Below are 16,734 nucleotides of genomic sequence, written 5' to 3'. Positions count from 1 at the left end.
ATTTTGCACAAAAGGTAGTAATCACAGAAATAATCGTTATATACGGGGGAATTTATTTTCACTTTATCAAGGTTCAACGCTTCTACTAAGTCCCCGTGGAAAAGCTTCCACGTGTAAAATCATAAATACAAATTACTTGCAGTCTATGTTTGTTTAAGTCAAGAATTTTAGTATCTTCTAGCGCCTTTCGATTTCTCTGGCGTTTTTCAAAAGGATTTTTCAAGGGGCTGGAATTCACTTTTGTATACCAGTCTCTCCGATGGTTCTGTTCAAAGCATGATTCGCTGAAGAATTTGGACTTTGCGCCCTTGGGCGCAAAACCGCAATGGCGGGTCTAAAACACAGGTCACGGGTCATTGTTTTACCAATACTGGAACAACCTTAAACCTTTTCTTAGGGTAGTATTTAGGCCTAAAAGATTGTCTTAGTGTAATACTTAGGCCTAAGGTTAGCATTAGGAAGGGGTTAGAGCTGTTCCAGTATTGGTAAAACAATGACCCGTGACCTGTGTTTTAGACCCGCCGAAATCGCAACCCACGGCTTGGGAGTATTTCATTCGACCAAGTTAAATGCTTGCTTAGGTAAAGTCAAGTAATAAAAGACCGCTTCACTAAAAAGCAGATTTTATGCTTCAGCTTACCTTTGGTAGGAGTGTTGCATTAACAAGGCATTGTCAAGCTGTGGTCCCAAGATCAGTATTTTATAGCCGGCTGTAGCTATTTCATCCTAAATCCGACTAGAAGAAGTAAACCTCGTTTAAAGCACTAGTGACAACATAAACAGCGTCTTTGTCGTAGCTTTGGTGTCAAGATATGTTGATATAAATCCGCTCAAAAGAGAGTGCTTCCACCATATTGGATTCTCATTCGTTACCAGTTTCTTTCGGTCACGGAAACAAACGCATGGTAAAACATCGCTGGAAAAACGCTACAGTTTTACTAGGCGGGAACTGGGTTCTTGACCATCTCGCGTCAGATGGCGTGTTCTACTTTTCTCTTACTTCAAGAACAAACAGTAAGAACAAACAAACAACCAAACAAATAAACAAACAGGTACATGTAAACCCTTGTTTTATTTGTGGCCTTTACTAACGCTTTCAGTGATTCTCAATTTTGAGTTGATATCGAAAAAACCTTGTTTTTATTTTTGTTTTTATTTTTTTAGTTTGCTGTTTGTGTTCTTTTTCTCCTTCCGTCAAGCAAATAAGACGGAGTGCTCGTGAAACAACTCACTTGAGATAACGTTTTGCCACATAATAGACTCCCTAGTTTCATCACAACTAACAGAAACTTGAATATATTTCGTCGAGCCGACAAAAATGTAAAATTTTTTCACTTAGCTCAGGAGCCATGGTTTTCGTTGTAGTTGCTAAATGATAAAAAAAACAAAACAAAACAAAAAAAACCGTCATTTCCATTCGCACATATAGACCAGTTACTGGTAAATCAGGAGTGGTAAAGTACAAGACCACTGTTGTGGGTCACCCTTTCATTCGGTCTATAATTAAGGGTTAACTCTTTCCCGAAGAACCTTCTCACTTGGTGTTTACTCGTCGGGAGGGTGTTTTCCAAATGATGCCAACTCGAAATAGGTCCAGTAAATCAAGTTGAAAATGACGTAGCAACACGGAAAAAGGAAGCGGCACACTTTATCGATAAAACTGGCTTCATTATTGATTAAGACGTACTGCAAGTATGTTTTAGCTGTTTGCATCGAACTGCTTCGGCCTTTATTTGGCTTGTTTCCAGTCTCCTCTCCAACCTCTTTTACTTCTTCAGTTGGGCGATGCTCTTTTTCCTGGGATTAAAACAATCAAAACAATACGAGAAACAAATTTTGGAAGGACTTTATAGCTTGCAAACTGAACTGAACTGAATGAACTCAATGCTATAAACATTTGCGAGAGAAAGACTGATGTATTCATGGGGTTCAGAGCCACCTTAAATTTTCGAAAATTTCAGGTAGCTCTATCTGAACCCAATCTTCAGAATTTTTTAAACTTTGCCAAAAGTTGTATCTCATCCTGCCTATCAAATTTCGATTATATATGAAAAAAGAGTTTCACCGTGCCGTTTTTGAAATATAAGTAAAAGGATGGGTTTTTTGTTTTTGTTTTGCGGGTCATATCGTTACAATGATAACCTATTGTGCCAGGAAAATTATGACGACGTGCTCACTACTGATTGGGTAGTTTTTTGATACCATGACTGCAGCAACAACTGATAAAGAGTGATATTGATCCATCAAAATCTGCGTCTTGAAAAGTGCTCGAAACTGTTTTGAGCCACCTTAAACCTATTACCATACACTTTAGTTAATACGTGGACGATGTAAACATATTTAAATATTTTATATTTTAACAGTAATTAAAAGTAACACCACCTATCACGAAGTTGGAAATATTGTCTCACAGCGGCAAATGTAAAGCATTTTATGTTAATCAAAATGAGCAAGAAATTTTCACCTTTTCGTTGTGTCTTACGTCTTCGTTACTGCTTGACAAATGACGCTTTAGCCCAGTGTTAAGCAAGACCAGGACATACTCAATGGTCGCAGCAAAAATGAAAGCAAAGGATACAATAAAATAGATATCCACTGCTTTTACATAGGAAACCTGTAAGATCAAAAGTACCAACAGATTAAGTCAGTTCTACATGTACTTTTGCGCCATACAGTGCCATAGATAGCTTGGACTAGGTTTTGCACAACGGCATTCGTCATAGCCATTGAAAGTTAAACTAGAGCTTCGTCGATGACAATTTTGTATAGAAGTATTTCTTACCAAACTTCTGGTCTTATTCAGTGGAATTAAAAACTTTGCCAAATGTACATGTAATTCACATGTTGAATATGGTTGTAGATTTATGTAAACGATGTTAATGAAAGATGAATTACTTTAAACCAAGTGAGCTACACACTTTGGTTTCAAAACTCTTTAAGTCCTAAAAATCACTTTAAGCGATTGAAAAAAAGTAGCCGAGCACAAAAAAGGAAGACTAGAGGGTAAGGATAAATACTGACATTCCTTTGAATTTTTTTGCCGGTTACTTTGGCAAAAAACCCAACGTTTTAGCAGAGTGAAATTTTCATCAACATGCACCGTTTTCATCAATCCAAAAGTAAAAGTACAAAATCTCCAAGATAAAATAGGTTTATTTAGTCCTATATTTGTGTCACTGGGAGAATTATGATTATAGTACGAGAAAAAAGCATGGTTTTCAGTTTGTTCTACCAGGGAATGAATAATGTTATGAAGGATCGACAAGTTAGAAGAAGGTAGCTTCTGCAGGTGTATAAACAACGCCATTCCTTGTTATATTTTACCCGCTGAGCTTTTCTGCATGCAGCATAAATTCCTATTTTTCTACAAAAAGGAAGCTGAAGTTGAAGAGTTCATGGCCCATGCTTACTGCATATCATAAAATGTAGTTCTCAGTGTCAGTATTGCATCATAAATGACATTATTCTACGGAAATTTGCATCCTAAGAGACTGTTTTGCACGAGTACATAAGTACGCACATGTAAGTCTCACATTCGTTGCTCGTAAAGTAGCTCTTTGATTTAGAACAGACCTTTGGCAGAGAGCTCCTGAACGAGCCAGTGAATGTTACAATTGATAGCACAGTAGTGCTTCCGAGTGACACTCGGGCTGGAACAGAGTCTTTGGGGATCCAGAAAGACAGCCAAGAAAGGACCACCAGCATGATGGTGGGGATGTATATTTGAAGGAAAGCATATCCAAGACGGCGCTTGAACCAGAAGCGAGCGACAAGTTTAGAGTGGGTACCTAAGACAGTAAGAACAATAACCAATTATATGCTGATTGTAGTTTGGTTTTTGCTTTTTTAGATCAAAGGTATATACATTTATGAAGTCTTCCTAAATCTTTTTACGGTAGCTTTGATGAGAGTTAAAAGTTTCAGATATTTTTACACCTTTAGTTGACAAAAAACAAATCAAATATTTATGACCCACCGTCTGCATAAGTCTCAACATCTTTAATGGCTTCCGTGTTTGTGAGAGTAAGCTCTGCCAAATGTTCATCCTTGACATCTATGTGGTGATTACTTTCGAACCATTTGTAGTCCAGCTCGTCAGCAGTATATGCGTCTGAGGAAGAATGTGTGTTCGAAATCACAACACAGTAACTTCGAATTCAGGATAGAAATGTATGAGGATAGTAAAGAAGAGGAGAGAGAAGTGCCCTAAAAATTTGAATTCAATACTTAACAGGTTGATAACTCCAAGTCACAGGTTTGTTCATCTAGTGGGTAGTCAGCCAAATCCATTGCACATCCGGCAGTAATGGTTAGTCTGTAAAAGTTAGTTTTGGGAAAATCGGAATCCTCAGATCCTTAGCGCCTTCGTTTATTTACTTGATTTAGAAATAGCTGAGCTGAAGATACCGCGGGGAATACAGAACAACATCGAATCTCTTCTTGCAGACTTCAAATTGAAATCAAGGTTTCTTCCGTTAGGTTCATAGTTTCTAGTGCTCAATTTAAGGGAAATCTAGTTGTCCTACTGCAGACTGCGTGAGCGAGAATTTGTTACAAGGAGAGCTGGCATGTTGAGGGAATAAATAAACAAGAAACAAATAAATGCACAAGAGGGAAAGTTCATTTTCAAAAGAGTTTACGAATTTCCAATTTCCACTTACCACAACTTTGTCTTTGTAGTTACATCTACTTTTAGACCATCGTGTCTCGATCTGATCCAATATTCCGCTCGACTTCAGAGCCATCGTTAAGTGGGTAACTAAGTCTCTAATGGCCCTTTGAGCTAGGGACTATCATGGAAAAGGTTTCCCTATTTATAGTCGATTGCCGATGAAATGAAATGAAATCAAACGAAATAAAAGGAACGGAGGGAAATTTTTAGTGTTTTAGAAAACGTATCTTACCTTGTGCTGTAGGCGACAATTCCATCCGAATTTATGACAATTTTACTGTTTTCTGCGATTACATCATGGATAGTAGCACTCCTGACGTTAAGAAAAAACGTATCAGGAAGCCATATCAGCTTCTTTGCGTCACCAGGTAATGTGATTGGATAATTTAAAGAATGGTTCAGCCGCGGATCCTTCCAGAGTTGCCAGATGACTAGGTCCAATGAGAACTCCTAAAAGTTATGATGAATAGACGTCTAGAATACTTGTCATACTTGTATTAGAAAAGACATGAAATCCTGTACAAGTTAGAATATCACAAAAAAGAAAACAAGCAACAAAAGTCTATTTGAAAGAATTTCTGCAGAGACAAAACTGTCGTCATTATATCATGGTAACGAATTGAGTCATGCATATGGACATTTGATTAGTTGCCCACGAACATGTATAGCTAATCAGTTTAGGTGTTTGGGCTACTACTGAAGTACCCAATTTAAAGATGTCAACTGATATTGCAATTTTCCTTTTCATTTTGTTGTCGTCTCCGTTTGCTACAAATAAATGCTGTTATCGTGGACGGCCGTATTGCTTCATTTTTACATCGATAATTGTTATTTTTGATGGGCCATATGAAGGCTTTACTATACATTGCTGAGCTTTACGATTTGGAGGACGGCTGTAAAGGGAAAGGCGATAGTGAATTGTCAGTGAAATAAAATCTAGCCTTGTAAGTAAGAGAACAAATTCCTCATTCCAGGTAAAATGGAATCGGTATTTCATGCCCTATAATCCCAGAATTCCTCTCGTTGTTGTTGTTGATCCTATAAAACTAACTACTGTAACTATGCTGTACCTTTTATCTGAAATTTCACTGAAGGAGCAAACGTAAAATAACAACAAAATTTATTGTTCCTTACTTCACTCATCTCTCTCACTGCAACAAAGTGTACCACCGTTACTCGAACTTCAACAGTCACTGGGCCATCTGTCAGCATATAAACGATTATACTTTATAGGATTACGGTAAATTACGTAACAGCGTGGCAACATGAAGACACAGCCATCTCACCTTTGTGGTAAGGCCGAAGATACTTCTCATACTTTACAGGATTTGTTATGTCGTAAAGTTGTTTTGCAGTTTCACTGTATCTGAAATTGGCAATTAAATTGTACTTTATACTTTCGCAAAAATTAATTGGAAATACAATGCAACTTAATATATTATTGAGAACGTTAAGAGCATGACCGTTGAGAATCGACAATCAAACATATATTACAGTACATATATTACAGTAAATAGAGCAAATATTATGATCATTTTCATTGTGGGTAGTAATTGTTTTTAGTCTGTTAAGATTTCAAATATTTTGACAAGACAGCTCGACTGGTCATATTATGAAGCCACATGATATGGCAGAGAGCTTTCAAGGTTAGCCACAATTCTGTAATATGTCTCACTGGTGCTTAAATTTATAACATACGCATCAATTTTGATTAATTGCTATATTATTAATACGACCGTCGCTGAAAATTTACAAATGTGCTCAATCCAACTATTTTCTTCTTGTTAAATTCATTTGTGATAGATACGTGATGGGGAAATCTGGATTTTGATATAAGGAATAAAATATTGTCACTCGACCATTTAATTCATAATTTAACCTAAATGTAGTCTGTATTTTGTTTGAAGAAAAAACACCAAGGGAAGCCTTGAAGCTCTTTCCATATGTAATTTATGTCCTGTTTTTGAACAGAGATAATATGACTTTTCAGTTTCTACTCGATTTAACAAGCTTTACTTGACCGTGTTTAACATGTAACTGGCACTGACGCGTCGGAGTTCAAGGGTTGAGAGACATAAATACGTGTTGGGATGACTTTCACATCTGTGGATTATTTTAACGCAGCAAACCTGCAGATTGCTTTAAAGCCTTGATAAACTTTCAGATGAAGAATCCCAAGAAATGACATATTTTCCTTCTTTTTCAGGCCTTTGGAGGTTTAAATAATTAAAAAAACATGTTTCAAATGTGGTAATATTGTGATTATGACTGATTCAGTAGTTCTCTTTGGTTAGTGAAAGATTACTGTGTATATATGCCGTATATAAAATATTATTTTAAACTTTCGTAGAGCCATGCAAAATATAAGCTCTGTATAACCGATCATCGATTTCAAGTATTTCTTAACTTCAATTCTACCTCATTGCAATAATTCATTATAAGTATTCTGTGCTTGAAAGCGTCCCAGGGAAGCTTAACTCATTATAGCTAGCTCCATATTGCAATACATTTTGTAGCGTTAAATAAACTTACTCAGCCGACAGGGTTCCAGGTAAGAGCTTCAAAATTATCCAAGCAAGAGAAAATATTAAGGGCATTGCCACGGATGCAATGTTTATCTATGAAGAATAATCATGTATGGTATGGCGCACAGCTAAAAACGGGGTAAATGTTATACAAAACATTAAGTTGGGCGCAGGAACTCAAGCGTCTTGCAAAATTTGATTGGCTGTTTAATTTCAATATTATTTTAAAGGGTTTTCACATGACTAATTTACAAACCTACAGGAAGCACCCAAGATTTATGAGGATTAACTATTGTTGTATTAATTTGACCTGATTCTTACCACTTAACGAGACATTCTACATGTATATCCGATACTAATATCGCTTATGACTTCAAATATTTGCATAATTAAAAGACTTTCAAACCTGCGCCGCAAGGTGAAGAGATAAAATATACTCAATAAAATTTTTTTAATTTCTTGTTTGCAAGAAAGAGGGTTAAAAGTATAAATTTGAACTGATTCCAATCTTGTAAGGATTGCAGTTTTCAGGGATTATTCTTATTTTTTCTCAGTATTTCTCTTGGACTTTTATATATATCTAACGCATTTCCGCAGACATTTCTGCTGGTTTATTTATAGAACCACTCTTCGGCGTTATCTCAGATCGGCATGGAGCCTTTAAGGGTAGTCATTATTTACCACTTACAAACCAAGCACAAGAATATCGGCCCGAGTTCGTGACAGGACCGACCGAGCGCAGCGTGGGCTATGAACTATTCCCACTTTACTCTCACAATGCGGGCTAACACTCAAAACCTCGGCAGGAAAAACTCGCTACCGCAGTTAAATATTCGGGTTTCTGTAACAGAAATCGCGAGTCTAAAGTGCAAGCTGTTCTTCCTGGGCCACAAATGGGTTTCATGGTTCCAGACGTTCCCAGCGGAGAGTGTGGAAACTGGGGAAGAGAATTGCCATAACTTGCTATTCGGGTGCTTACTCTTCGCGAACAACAAAGTTTGTAGAATGCCTTGTTTTGTACTGAAAGAAAGGTGTGGAAGTAATCATGTCTTCTACGTTCATCTCACATAAAAGGATGCCGAGCGTTTTCGGAACGGGTCGGTTCACCAGTTTTTTTTTGCTTGAAAGCTAGCCAAGTGAGCATAACGTGAGTTACATTATGAAAACACTGTCAAATATATGACCACTGACTGAATAACAAACCGATGATGCTGTGACAAACAACTCAGATGTTTCAAAAATCGGAAATCGCTCGGACCCTGCTCTAAGATGAGCGATGGGATCCCCGAAAATTTGCCGCGAATTTTCTCGCTCGTCCAAGACTTCTTAAATTTTCAGTTCCAGAGCTCGTACTAGCAGACCTTGTATTTAAACTTCAAAATGCCCGCCACAAAACACAAATCACACGCGATAAAGGTAGGAACCCTGTGAATAGGCTTAAGAAAAAAAAAAATGATAGAGGTTGACTATTCACAGCTCTTCTATTTTTCCTATATTTCCTGAAAGGGGTGCGAGACTGGGTTAGAAATTTCTTCGGTAAGACTTATATTGAATTAGCCATTTCTGAACTTTCTTGGTAACAACAAGGTATTCTAAATAGGATAGTTCTGTATTGTAAAGGTGACAGGTGACAAAAAAAATCTTGAATCAGAGAAAATTTTCGTGATACACTAACACTCACAAATATTAACACTGAAAGACCTTTATTTTGAAGACATCGGTTGAGCCATATACGGATACTTTTCCTATGATCATTCCTCGACTTAATTGTAGAACAGCGCTACGCAAAATTGCATTTTCTGTACATGAAAAGCTAGCTAGATAACTGAATTGAGAATGCTCAAAATTTAAAGGAGTTTAATTAATAACAAGGTTGAACAACGAGAGGCAAAATCAGCGGTGTCCAGCTGAATTTATGATACAACAAAACATATGCTTTATTAACAAATAATAATTAAAGGTAGCTTACATAAAATAATATATTAATAAAAAAAGTTAAGTAAATTTACTCAGGAGATTTAAAAAGCTAATCGAGCTGAGTTAAAATTATTATCATTGCATAAGATGGCTTCCATTAAATAAAACTTTTCGGATTCTCGAGTGGTTTTGTTTGACCTGTTACCATTTTTTAGCAAACCACCCTAAACATGTTGATGGAACCGGTTTAATCAATTATTGATTAAAAACAATAAAATCAACCTGGGAAGTGTAAATGAGGCAACTCGCAATAAATTGAAACAAGCCAACTCTGAAATAGAGCAAAGAAATACGACCGTGAAGTAACCGCTGACTTGAGTAAGCTATTTCAGAACTGTCGAGCGCTTCTAGTGTCAATCTCAGTACGCAGGCGAAGCTGGCGGTGAGTGAATTACGGAGCAGGTAGGTGTTTATGAACATTTGTATAACACACTACTATCAACATAATCTGAAAAAGATGCGATGTCCTCAATTTACTTTACCTTAGATTCTTACCTTTTTTTGCATCTTAATAACGAGAATCCTCCAGAAAATGCTAAATTAGAAATATTCTCCTTTATACTTAAAAAACACCAAGTCATAAATTGCACGAAAGCAAATTATTATTTATGGATAAATAATTTGCATGCGCATTTGAATGAAAAGCGCATAAAGCTAATTGGGATGTAGTTTAATCAGACAGCTGTTGGTTTTCTCGGTTTGTAAAATTCATAACTTAACGAAACTCATTTTGTTTATAACGATAGATTCTGAGATCCGCGCAATATATATCAAATTTACTCGCGAGGACTTGTCGTTATGTTCCATGTAGGTGTTGGCTTTGTACTGTAAACTTCTGGTCGCGTTTTGTATTGGCTTATTTCTTCTTTATATTTTTAGATGAGTGCAGCCGCAATGTACCCACCACTGTTTCTTATATATATCACGACATGGTCACCCCTGCTGTATTCAGTAGCTTCGTCTTCAGAAAACAGGTACAATATGAATGAACTTTCTAAAATATAGTATTTCACAGAATGCAAAGCATTATAATTTTCGATTATTTGAAAAAAAAAAAAAAAAGAAAAAAAAAATTATAACTTATCATCCCGCATATTATAAATACGTGACGTTGAATTCAGATTCATAAAAAGACGTCATTTATGTCGGTTACGGCATGGTGGTACTTTGGAAAGACATGGACGAAAAACACTAGGCTTTATATCACTTATCTTGCTTTTCTTTCTTTGACGATGAGTGGTTTAGCAAGCTCATTTTGAACCAGACTCAAAATGAAAATTAAATTTGTGCCTAAATTAATATTTATAATATATTAAAGTATGCTTCTGTAAAAGCCCATAAATACAAATCTCGAAACCTTAACGAAAGAAAAATTTTGGTAGAAAAAAATGAAAACAAAACAAAACAAAAAAACAAGGATGGTCAAAGAGGTAAAATAAACCAGGAATAAGTGATAATGTGACGGATTAACTCGAATTTTAAACCAAAGACAGCCCTGAAAAAAAAGAAAAACAATGTTTAATAAAAATACAGTATCCGACTATGGCTATTATCCTACTCATCGAGTGGTTATCAATTCAGTATTTTTGGCCTTGTATAAGGACTATGCGGATTCCAAACGTCACTATTTACGTTCATTACTGATTGATCCATTTAACGCACAGACTGCGTTATGTGCACATTTCTTGGCTTTGCTATACCAATGAAATGAAATTTGCCAAATGTCCTTGCCTATAGAAAGGAAACATATTCATACAAAAACCAAAGTTAGATACACAAGGATCCCGATTTTTTCACTCCCTCGATTTTCTAATCTCCCAATAACTAGAACCCAAAGACGTTTCTCTTCCCCAAGTCGAGCAATAAAATTTTACACCATTTCTCGAACTGACCGAATTTTCAAACCAATTTTTTTTGCCTTGAATGTTCAAAGAATTGGTATTCCACTGTAATTTGAAAGTTAACATGCAGTTATTAAACAAATTATTTGGTTTTCTTCAAAGCTATAAGAGTGCCACAGATACAATGAAGAAATTGTTTGATGAAGAAAATTATGATAAAAGACTGAGGCCCTACTACAAAGGTAATAGATCTACCTTCAATTTTTAGGTATTTACTGACTTTCCGTGAATTTGTCTTGGTGATCTAGTTATTTCTAGTGTAATTTTCGAGAACTTATCAAAGTTTTGCCTCATCTGGCAAGAGGCATTTTCACTTTTTTCCTAAATCAAGCAGCATATCGCTTCATTGGGAATTGCTATACTAAGTAACCCTCAAGAATTAAAAAATAAATGCATCATCTGTACTAAAGGTATCTGCGGTCCAGTGTCGATCGACTCCCTTAGTCGACATCTCACTCTCTGACTCGGCCGACACTCGGTCGACAATCGATTCAACGTCTCGATCGACACTTGATCAACAGTCTGTCGATGATCGGTCGATAGTCGACCGAGTGTCGCCCTACTCATATGTATCGATCGACACAGATTAGTCGACACTCGGCCGAATGTCGTCCGAAATGTCGTCCGAAATGTCGATCAAGTGTCAACCGAGGTGTCGATCTAGTATCGATTGAGGGCATCGATCGACACTCGACCGCAGATTACTTTCATTAACATGATCTTGGATGAAAAGACCACAATCCAAAACACAAACATTTCAGTAACTGTCTTTTTTTCAGGTCCTGCCCTTAACATTACAATAGACATGTCCGTTGTACATTTAGGAAAAGTGAGAGAGATTGACATGGTATGTAATGACAAAAAAATACAGTCTTCTAATCTTGATCGACATCACCATTGCATTAGTAAACGGTGGTTGATTCTACTTTAATATTTAAGATGAAATCCGATAGAAAATCAAGCAATTTCAGATTTTAGTGGACAAAAATCTGGTACTAGAATAATTTTAAGTATTTTACAGTCCTTTTTACATTTTCTTCAAGTTAAAGATATAAATAGTAGCCTGAAATAACACCAAAAACAATTTCCCATGGGAACGAGAGAAAATAAATAGCTCTTATTGCAGTTGAGCCTGCGGTCAAATGTTCCTTTGTTTAAAAAGGCATACAAACGAGGCGAACGGGTCAATACAAAGCAAAATTGATCCTTTAATTTCGCCTCGTTTGTATGTCAAACCGCTGATAACTTCAATAACAGCTATTTCAAAGTTCCGAGAAATTTTGCAAACGCAGGTAAAATTTCATCATCAGTTTCATTTCACAAGTACTTTTAAGTGTTCCATACGAAGTTCAACATTTGTTCTCGACCTTTTGTGTTGCTAGAAATGATTTTTTTTAGAGGATATTTAAAACATTTGTACAGACGTTTGCAATACGATGTAAATAATCTTGGCACTAGGTTTTTGTCCACTTGTTACTCGAACTACTGGCAGATTCCGTCTTCATTATTTTGTTTACGTTTGTGTAATGTGCACCAGGAGTAAATTTTCCCCGTGGCATATAAAGCCTTTATTCGTGGCACGTAAAGTTCTTTATTTGACTTGGTAGGATTTTTCTATGGATGTCTTCTTCCGCCAATACTGGCATGACCCACGACTGAACCACACCCTCGAAGAGCCGATTTTCTTGACCGGATCTTATCGAAATGTTATCTGGCTCCCAGACACGTTTTTCCTCAACATTAAGACCGCCAAGTTTCACAACGTACCCGCCGACAATAGCAGAGTAAAAATCAAACATAACGGTCAGATCACGTGGAGTTCAAGGTACCGTGGGGGTTTTGAAATATTTAAAGGAAAAGTCTTGCTATAAGTAAATTTTATTGTATAGACAGTAAAATTGGGATTACCTTTCTGAAGAGTGGCTTTTGTCCAAACCTTCAACTGTTGTTTAACTATATAGCTTGGTATGCACAATGTAACAGTGTCTAGCATATTGTATGCAATTAAAGACGGCGACAACAGATGACTAATGTAGGAAATAAACATCTATTTTATTGCGCAGATGATCTCCTTGCATATAGTTTTTAACCTGTGTTTGATTACAGGATTACCATGACAGCAAATTGCCAGTTGGATCTGAGGGACTACCCACTTGATGGACAGTCCTGCAACCTTACTCTGCTAAGCTGTTGAGTTGATTATTTTCTCCCAAATAATGACATCATAATGAGACTTTTTTCGCGTTTTCCCAATTTTACAGATGCGTTATTCTAGCCAAATATATTTATACAAAATTCAGCTCTATTGTGCAATAAGTTCTGGCCAATGTAAAGGAGCCCAATACGGAAGTCACTGACTTCGCGCAAGGGCACTCTTTCCTTCTTTCCTAGAAGCCGAAACATTATGAAAATAGAAAGTTATGGTCAAAGATAGAAAAAAATCGAAGCTTGTTTGTGATGGTTACCTTTTATTTCAGTGGATTTCGAGCGCTCTCTCTCCTTTTGTGTTTTCTAGCCATATCAGTACGAAGAGGTCCTCTTTTAGCTGTTGTTTTCATGTTTTTCAGACGCCTATCCCCTTCAGCAAGTCGACTACTTTTGGAAGGCCAGAGATAAACAAGGAATCGTCATTCTTGGAGATGAAATGAACGAGTATACTCTTACAGACATTAAGACCAAAAAAGGACTGGTACATTATGGTACCCGTAACTCAAGTAAGTCAGAATTTAATTTGTGCGCCATAGTCCTTTTTTCGGTTAACTTTTCGCATTGCATCACAGAAATTCAACGTGGATGCGTGAATGCGATGCAATATTGTTCAGAGTACTACCAATCAGTCGATCGGCTAGTCAGTCAGTCAGTCAGCTGGTCGGTCGGTCGGTTGGTCAATCAGTCATTCGGCAGATCAGTCAGTGAGTCAGTGAGTCAGTGATTCAGTGAGTCAGTCAGTGAGTCAGTGAGTCAGTGAGTCGAGTGAGTCAGTGAGTCAGTTAGTCAGTCAGTCAGTCAGCCAGTCAGTCAGTCAGTTGGTCAGTCAGTTGGTCGGTTGGTCGGTCGGTCGATTGGTCAGCCAGCTGTCAGTCAGTCAGTCAGTCAGTCAGATGGTCCGTCTGTCGATTAGTCAGTCAGGTCATTGAGTCAGTCATTAATAATAAAAAATTCAATGGAGCAATGAGCACGTAATCGCAAGCGTTAATTGTCAGTGCACTAAAAAAGGTAGCACGGTTTTCTTTTCTTAACAAGGATCAGACTTTTCTCACTTGTGGGCAGTATTCATCTTCAAGCGTCGTCTTGGATACTCGTTCATGCAAATCTACGCACCAACATTTTTGATTGTGGTACTTTCCTGGCTGAGCTTTTGGCTTTCAAAAGATGCAATTCCCGCCCGTGTGGCCCTAGGGGTGACGACAGTATTAACTATAGTAACGCTTATGGGATCATTTCGCTCGTCTGTGCCTAAGGTGAGACAGGTGTTATGAACATAGAGATATTGATTTACATTGCATCAATTGGTGATTGGTCAACGAATGGTATTTAAAAAAGTCTTGTCTCATCAGTTCCCTGAGTGCGTCGACAATAGACCATATTCGTATTCTTGGTCTAGGATTGGAACAAGCTTGTAACTGAGACTAATGTGGGGAATCTTTTCAAATGTAACTGACATAAAATGCTGACTGTTACTTCAGCGAGGGCAATCAAACTGCGATTTTTTTGCATATTTGTTCTTATGTACTTGTTTGCGTTCTCTTTCAGTTTGAAATTTATGATCCTTTACTTTATGCAGGGTCTAACAGTTTGGAAAGACCCGGTCCTGACCATGTTCAATTAATGGAGCATAACTCTATCAATCTTACACACGCTTACGTTACGTTTATTTTATCATTCTAGGTGTCATACATCAAGGCTCTTGATGTTTTCTTTATTATTTCATTCTTTTTCGTGTTTGGTGCTGTCTTGGAGTACGTTATTGTCATTCTCCATCACGAGAAAAAACTCAAAGAGCAAAAGAAAGAAAAAGACAGACCCGAAGTTGAGATGCTGCCTCTGAGACAGGTAAGTTTAGGTTACCAAACTTAGAGAATGCATGTTACTAGAAAGTTCTAAAAACAGCTATTACTCTGGAATGCTAATTCTTTCAGTAGTTTATTTTTTAAAACACCCTTGAGGAATATGTCGTGCGGTACCTGCATATGGAGCTGTTAAGTGTATTTCAAGGTCACGTAGCTTTTAAAAGCCAAATTAATAGGACACGGTTTTATACACAAGTTCTAAACACTTTAGAAAGTAAAATTGTTGCTAAAATTGACTTTGATCTCTGCGTCTTTTTTCTTGATTAATAATTGTTATACTATTACCATTTTTAGGATGACGGGACTGAAACGTCAGGAATGGATACTAAACACCATGACGATGATGATAAGCAAACATTTCCCGAGGGACAGCGTGAACGCTCTCACAGCAGCAGTCCTGGTGGTCTCCGAAAAACTAAGGAACTTGTAAAGTTTGCTTTCCTTGAAAATAATGCAAGTATTGTTGATCGAGTCTCACGTATACTTTTTCCCGTCTCTTACCTCGCCTTCAATATTTTCTACTGGAGTTATTACTCGGTTTTTAAGTATAATGGGGTTTAAACTGAACACCAGTACAGCTCACCCATTACGTTTGATTCTAAATTATATTTAACGCAGACGAATAATTGTGTAAGCTACTCTATTACGTTCTTTTCAAATCCGTCCATTCAGTTTGTTTTACAATCGTGGGAAGTTTCCTGTTCGGAAGCAGCACTATTGTTCTTGCAGCTTACAGTAGAGCACGGCAACATGAATAAAGAGAAGGCAGCTCAGTGATCGTCCCAAGAACTGTTAAACAGGAATATCTGATTTTGGCAAAACTCATAACTGAGAGCGTACGTTGACTTTAACATTAGTTAAAGAGGCACCATTATGGGCATGACCTCGAAAAGTCAAAACCATCATGAATTAAACACATATATTTATTGAAAAAAACCTAAATAATAGTCTAAAATAGGCTGATACACAATCTGGTGTTGTTGCTGCTGTGTAGTATTAGCATTACCTGACGCAATTCCACATTTATAAGTAGGAGAGAGGTACAAGGAACGGAAGTGCGCGTCTGTAAAGCGTGTCTTTCTGTTTTTGAACAAAAAATTGTATGTAACTTTTCAAATCAATAGAAGTTGATAAAATAAAACAAACCAATGGTCTATTTCTGTTAAAAAATTACTATATGACTGCACTAAGCACGTATCAGGTTGGGATGTCAAATCCAAAAAGTCTGGCGATTTTGGTTTGCTCTTTCTTCAGCACTACAACAATTCGCTTACTAGTATCTTCATTTTGGCATTCCAAGAGTATTTCGTACACGAGCAACTTAAGACCGAGTTTACCAGAGGACCAGGCAGGGGTGATAATACCATCTCTCCTTTTTGGATGAGACTTTGCCAGATTAAAGGTACTACCCAACAACTCTAAAAGACAAAGTGAGCCAACTTTGTGATTTTTCCCTTAGGGGTTAGACCACCCCCCCCCCCCCTGGTTTTTTGCCCAAAATCCCCAAAATGTCACTAAAATAAGCATCAAATTTAAACACCGCTCCTGCTTACAGAATACATTGCATTTTATTGGTATTTCACACAAAT

The 16,734-nt window shown here is 37.1% G+C and overlaps 2 protein-coding genes across 2 annotated transcripts; one reads left to right on the top strand and one right to left on the bottom strand.

Annotated features, from left to right (window-relative positions):
- Window positions 1-1,053: 1,053 nt before the first annotated feature.
- Window positions 1,054-6,860, bottom strand: LOC110043651 (gamma-aminobutyric acid receptor subunit delta-like). Its single transcript, XM_089287857.1, has 9 exons — window positions 6,802-6,860; window positions 5,959-6,038; window positions 5,807-5,874; window positions 4,905-5,122; window positions 4,233-4,315; window positions 3,977-4,111; window positions 3,574-3,788; window positions 2,465-2,614; window positions 1,054-1,797 (listed from the first exon to the last, which is right to left on the bottom strand). The coding sequence occupies exons 1-9, from the start codon at window positions 6,858-6,860 to the stop codon at window positions 1,546-1,548; spliced, it is 1,260 nt and encodes a 419-aa protein (XP_089143983.1). The 3' UTR covers window positions 1,054-1,545.
- Window positions 6,861-9,789: 2,929 nt separating this feature from the next.
- On the top strand, window positions 9,790-16,301 carry LOC110043715 (glycine receptor subunit alpha-1-like). The gene is made up of 9 exons (XM_020749209.2): window positions 9,790-10,148; window positions 11,178-11,257; window positions 11,855-11,922; window positions 12,683-12,900; window positions 13,182-13,264; window positions 13,643-13,789; window positions 14,319-14,536; window positions 14,964-15,128; window positions 15,440-16,301. The coding sequence occupies exons 1-9, from the start codon at window positions 10,054-10,056 to the stop codon at window positions 15,704-15,706; spliced, it is 1,341 nt and encodes a 446-aa protein (XP_020604868.2). The 5' UTR covers window positions 9,790-10,053; the 3' UTR covers window positions 15,707-16,301.
- The last annotated feature ends 433 nt before the right edge of the window (window positions 16,302-16,734 follow it).

Source organism: Orbicella faveolata, unplaced genomic scaffold, assembly GCF_042242905.1.
Source record: "Orbicella faveolata isolate gen_17 unplaced genomic scaffold, um_ofav_v1 contig_1, whole genome shotgun sequence".
NCBI lineage: Eukaryota > Metazoa > Cnidaria > Anthozoa > Scleractinia > Merulinidae > Orbicella > Orbicella faveolata.
Note: the sequence above shows the minus strand (reverse complement) of the source record. Positions and strands in the feature narration are given on the sequence as shown.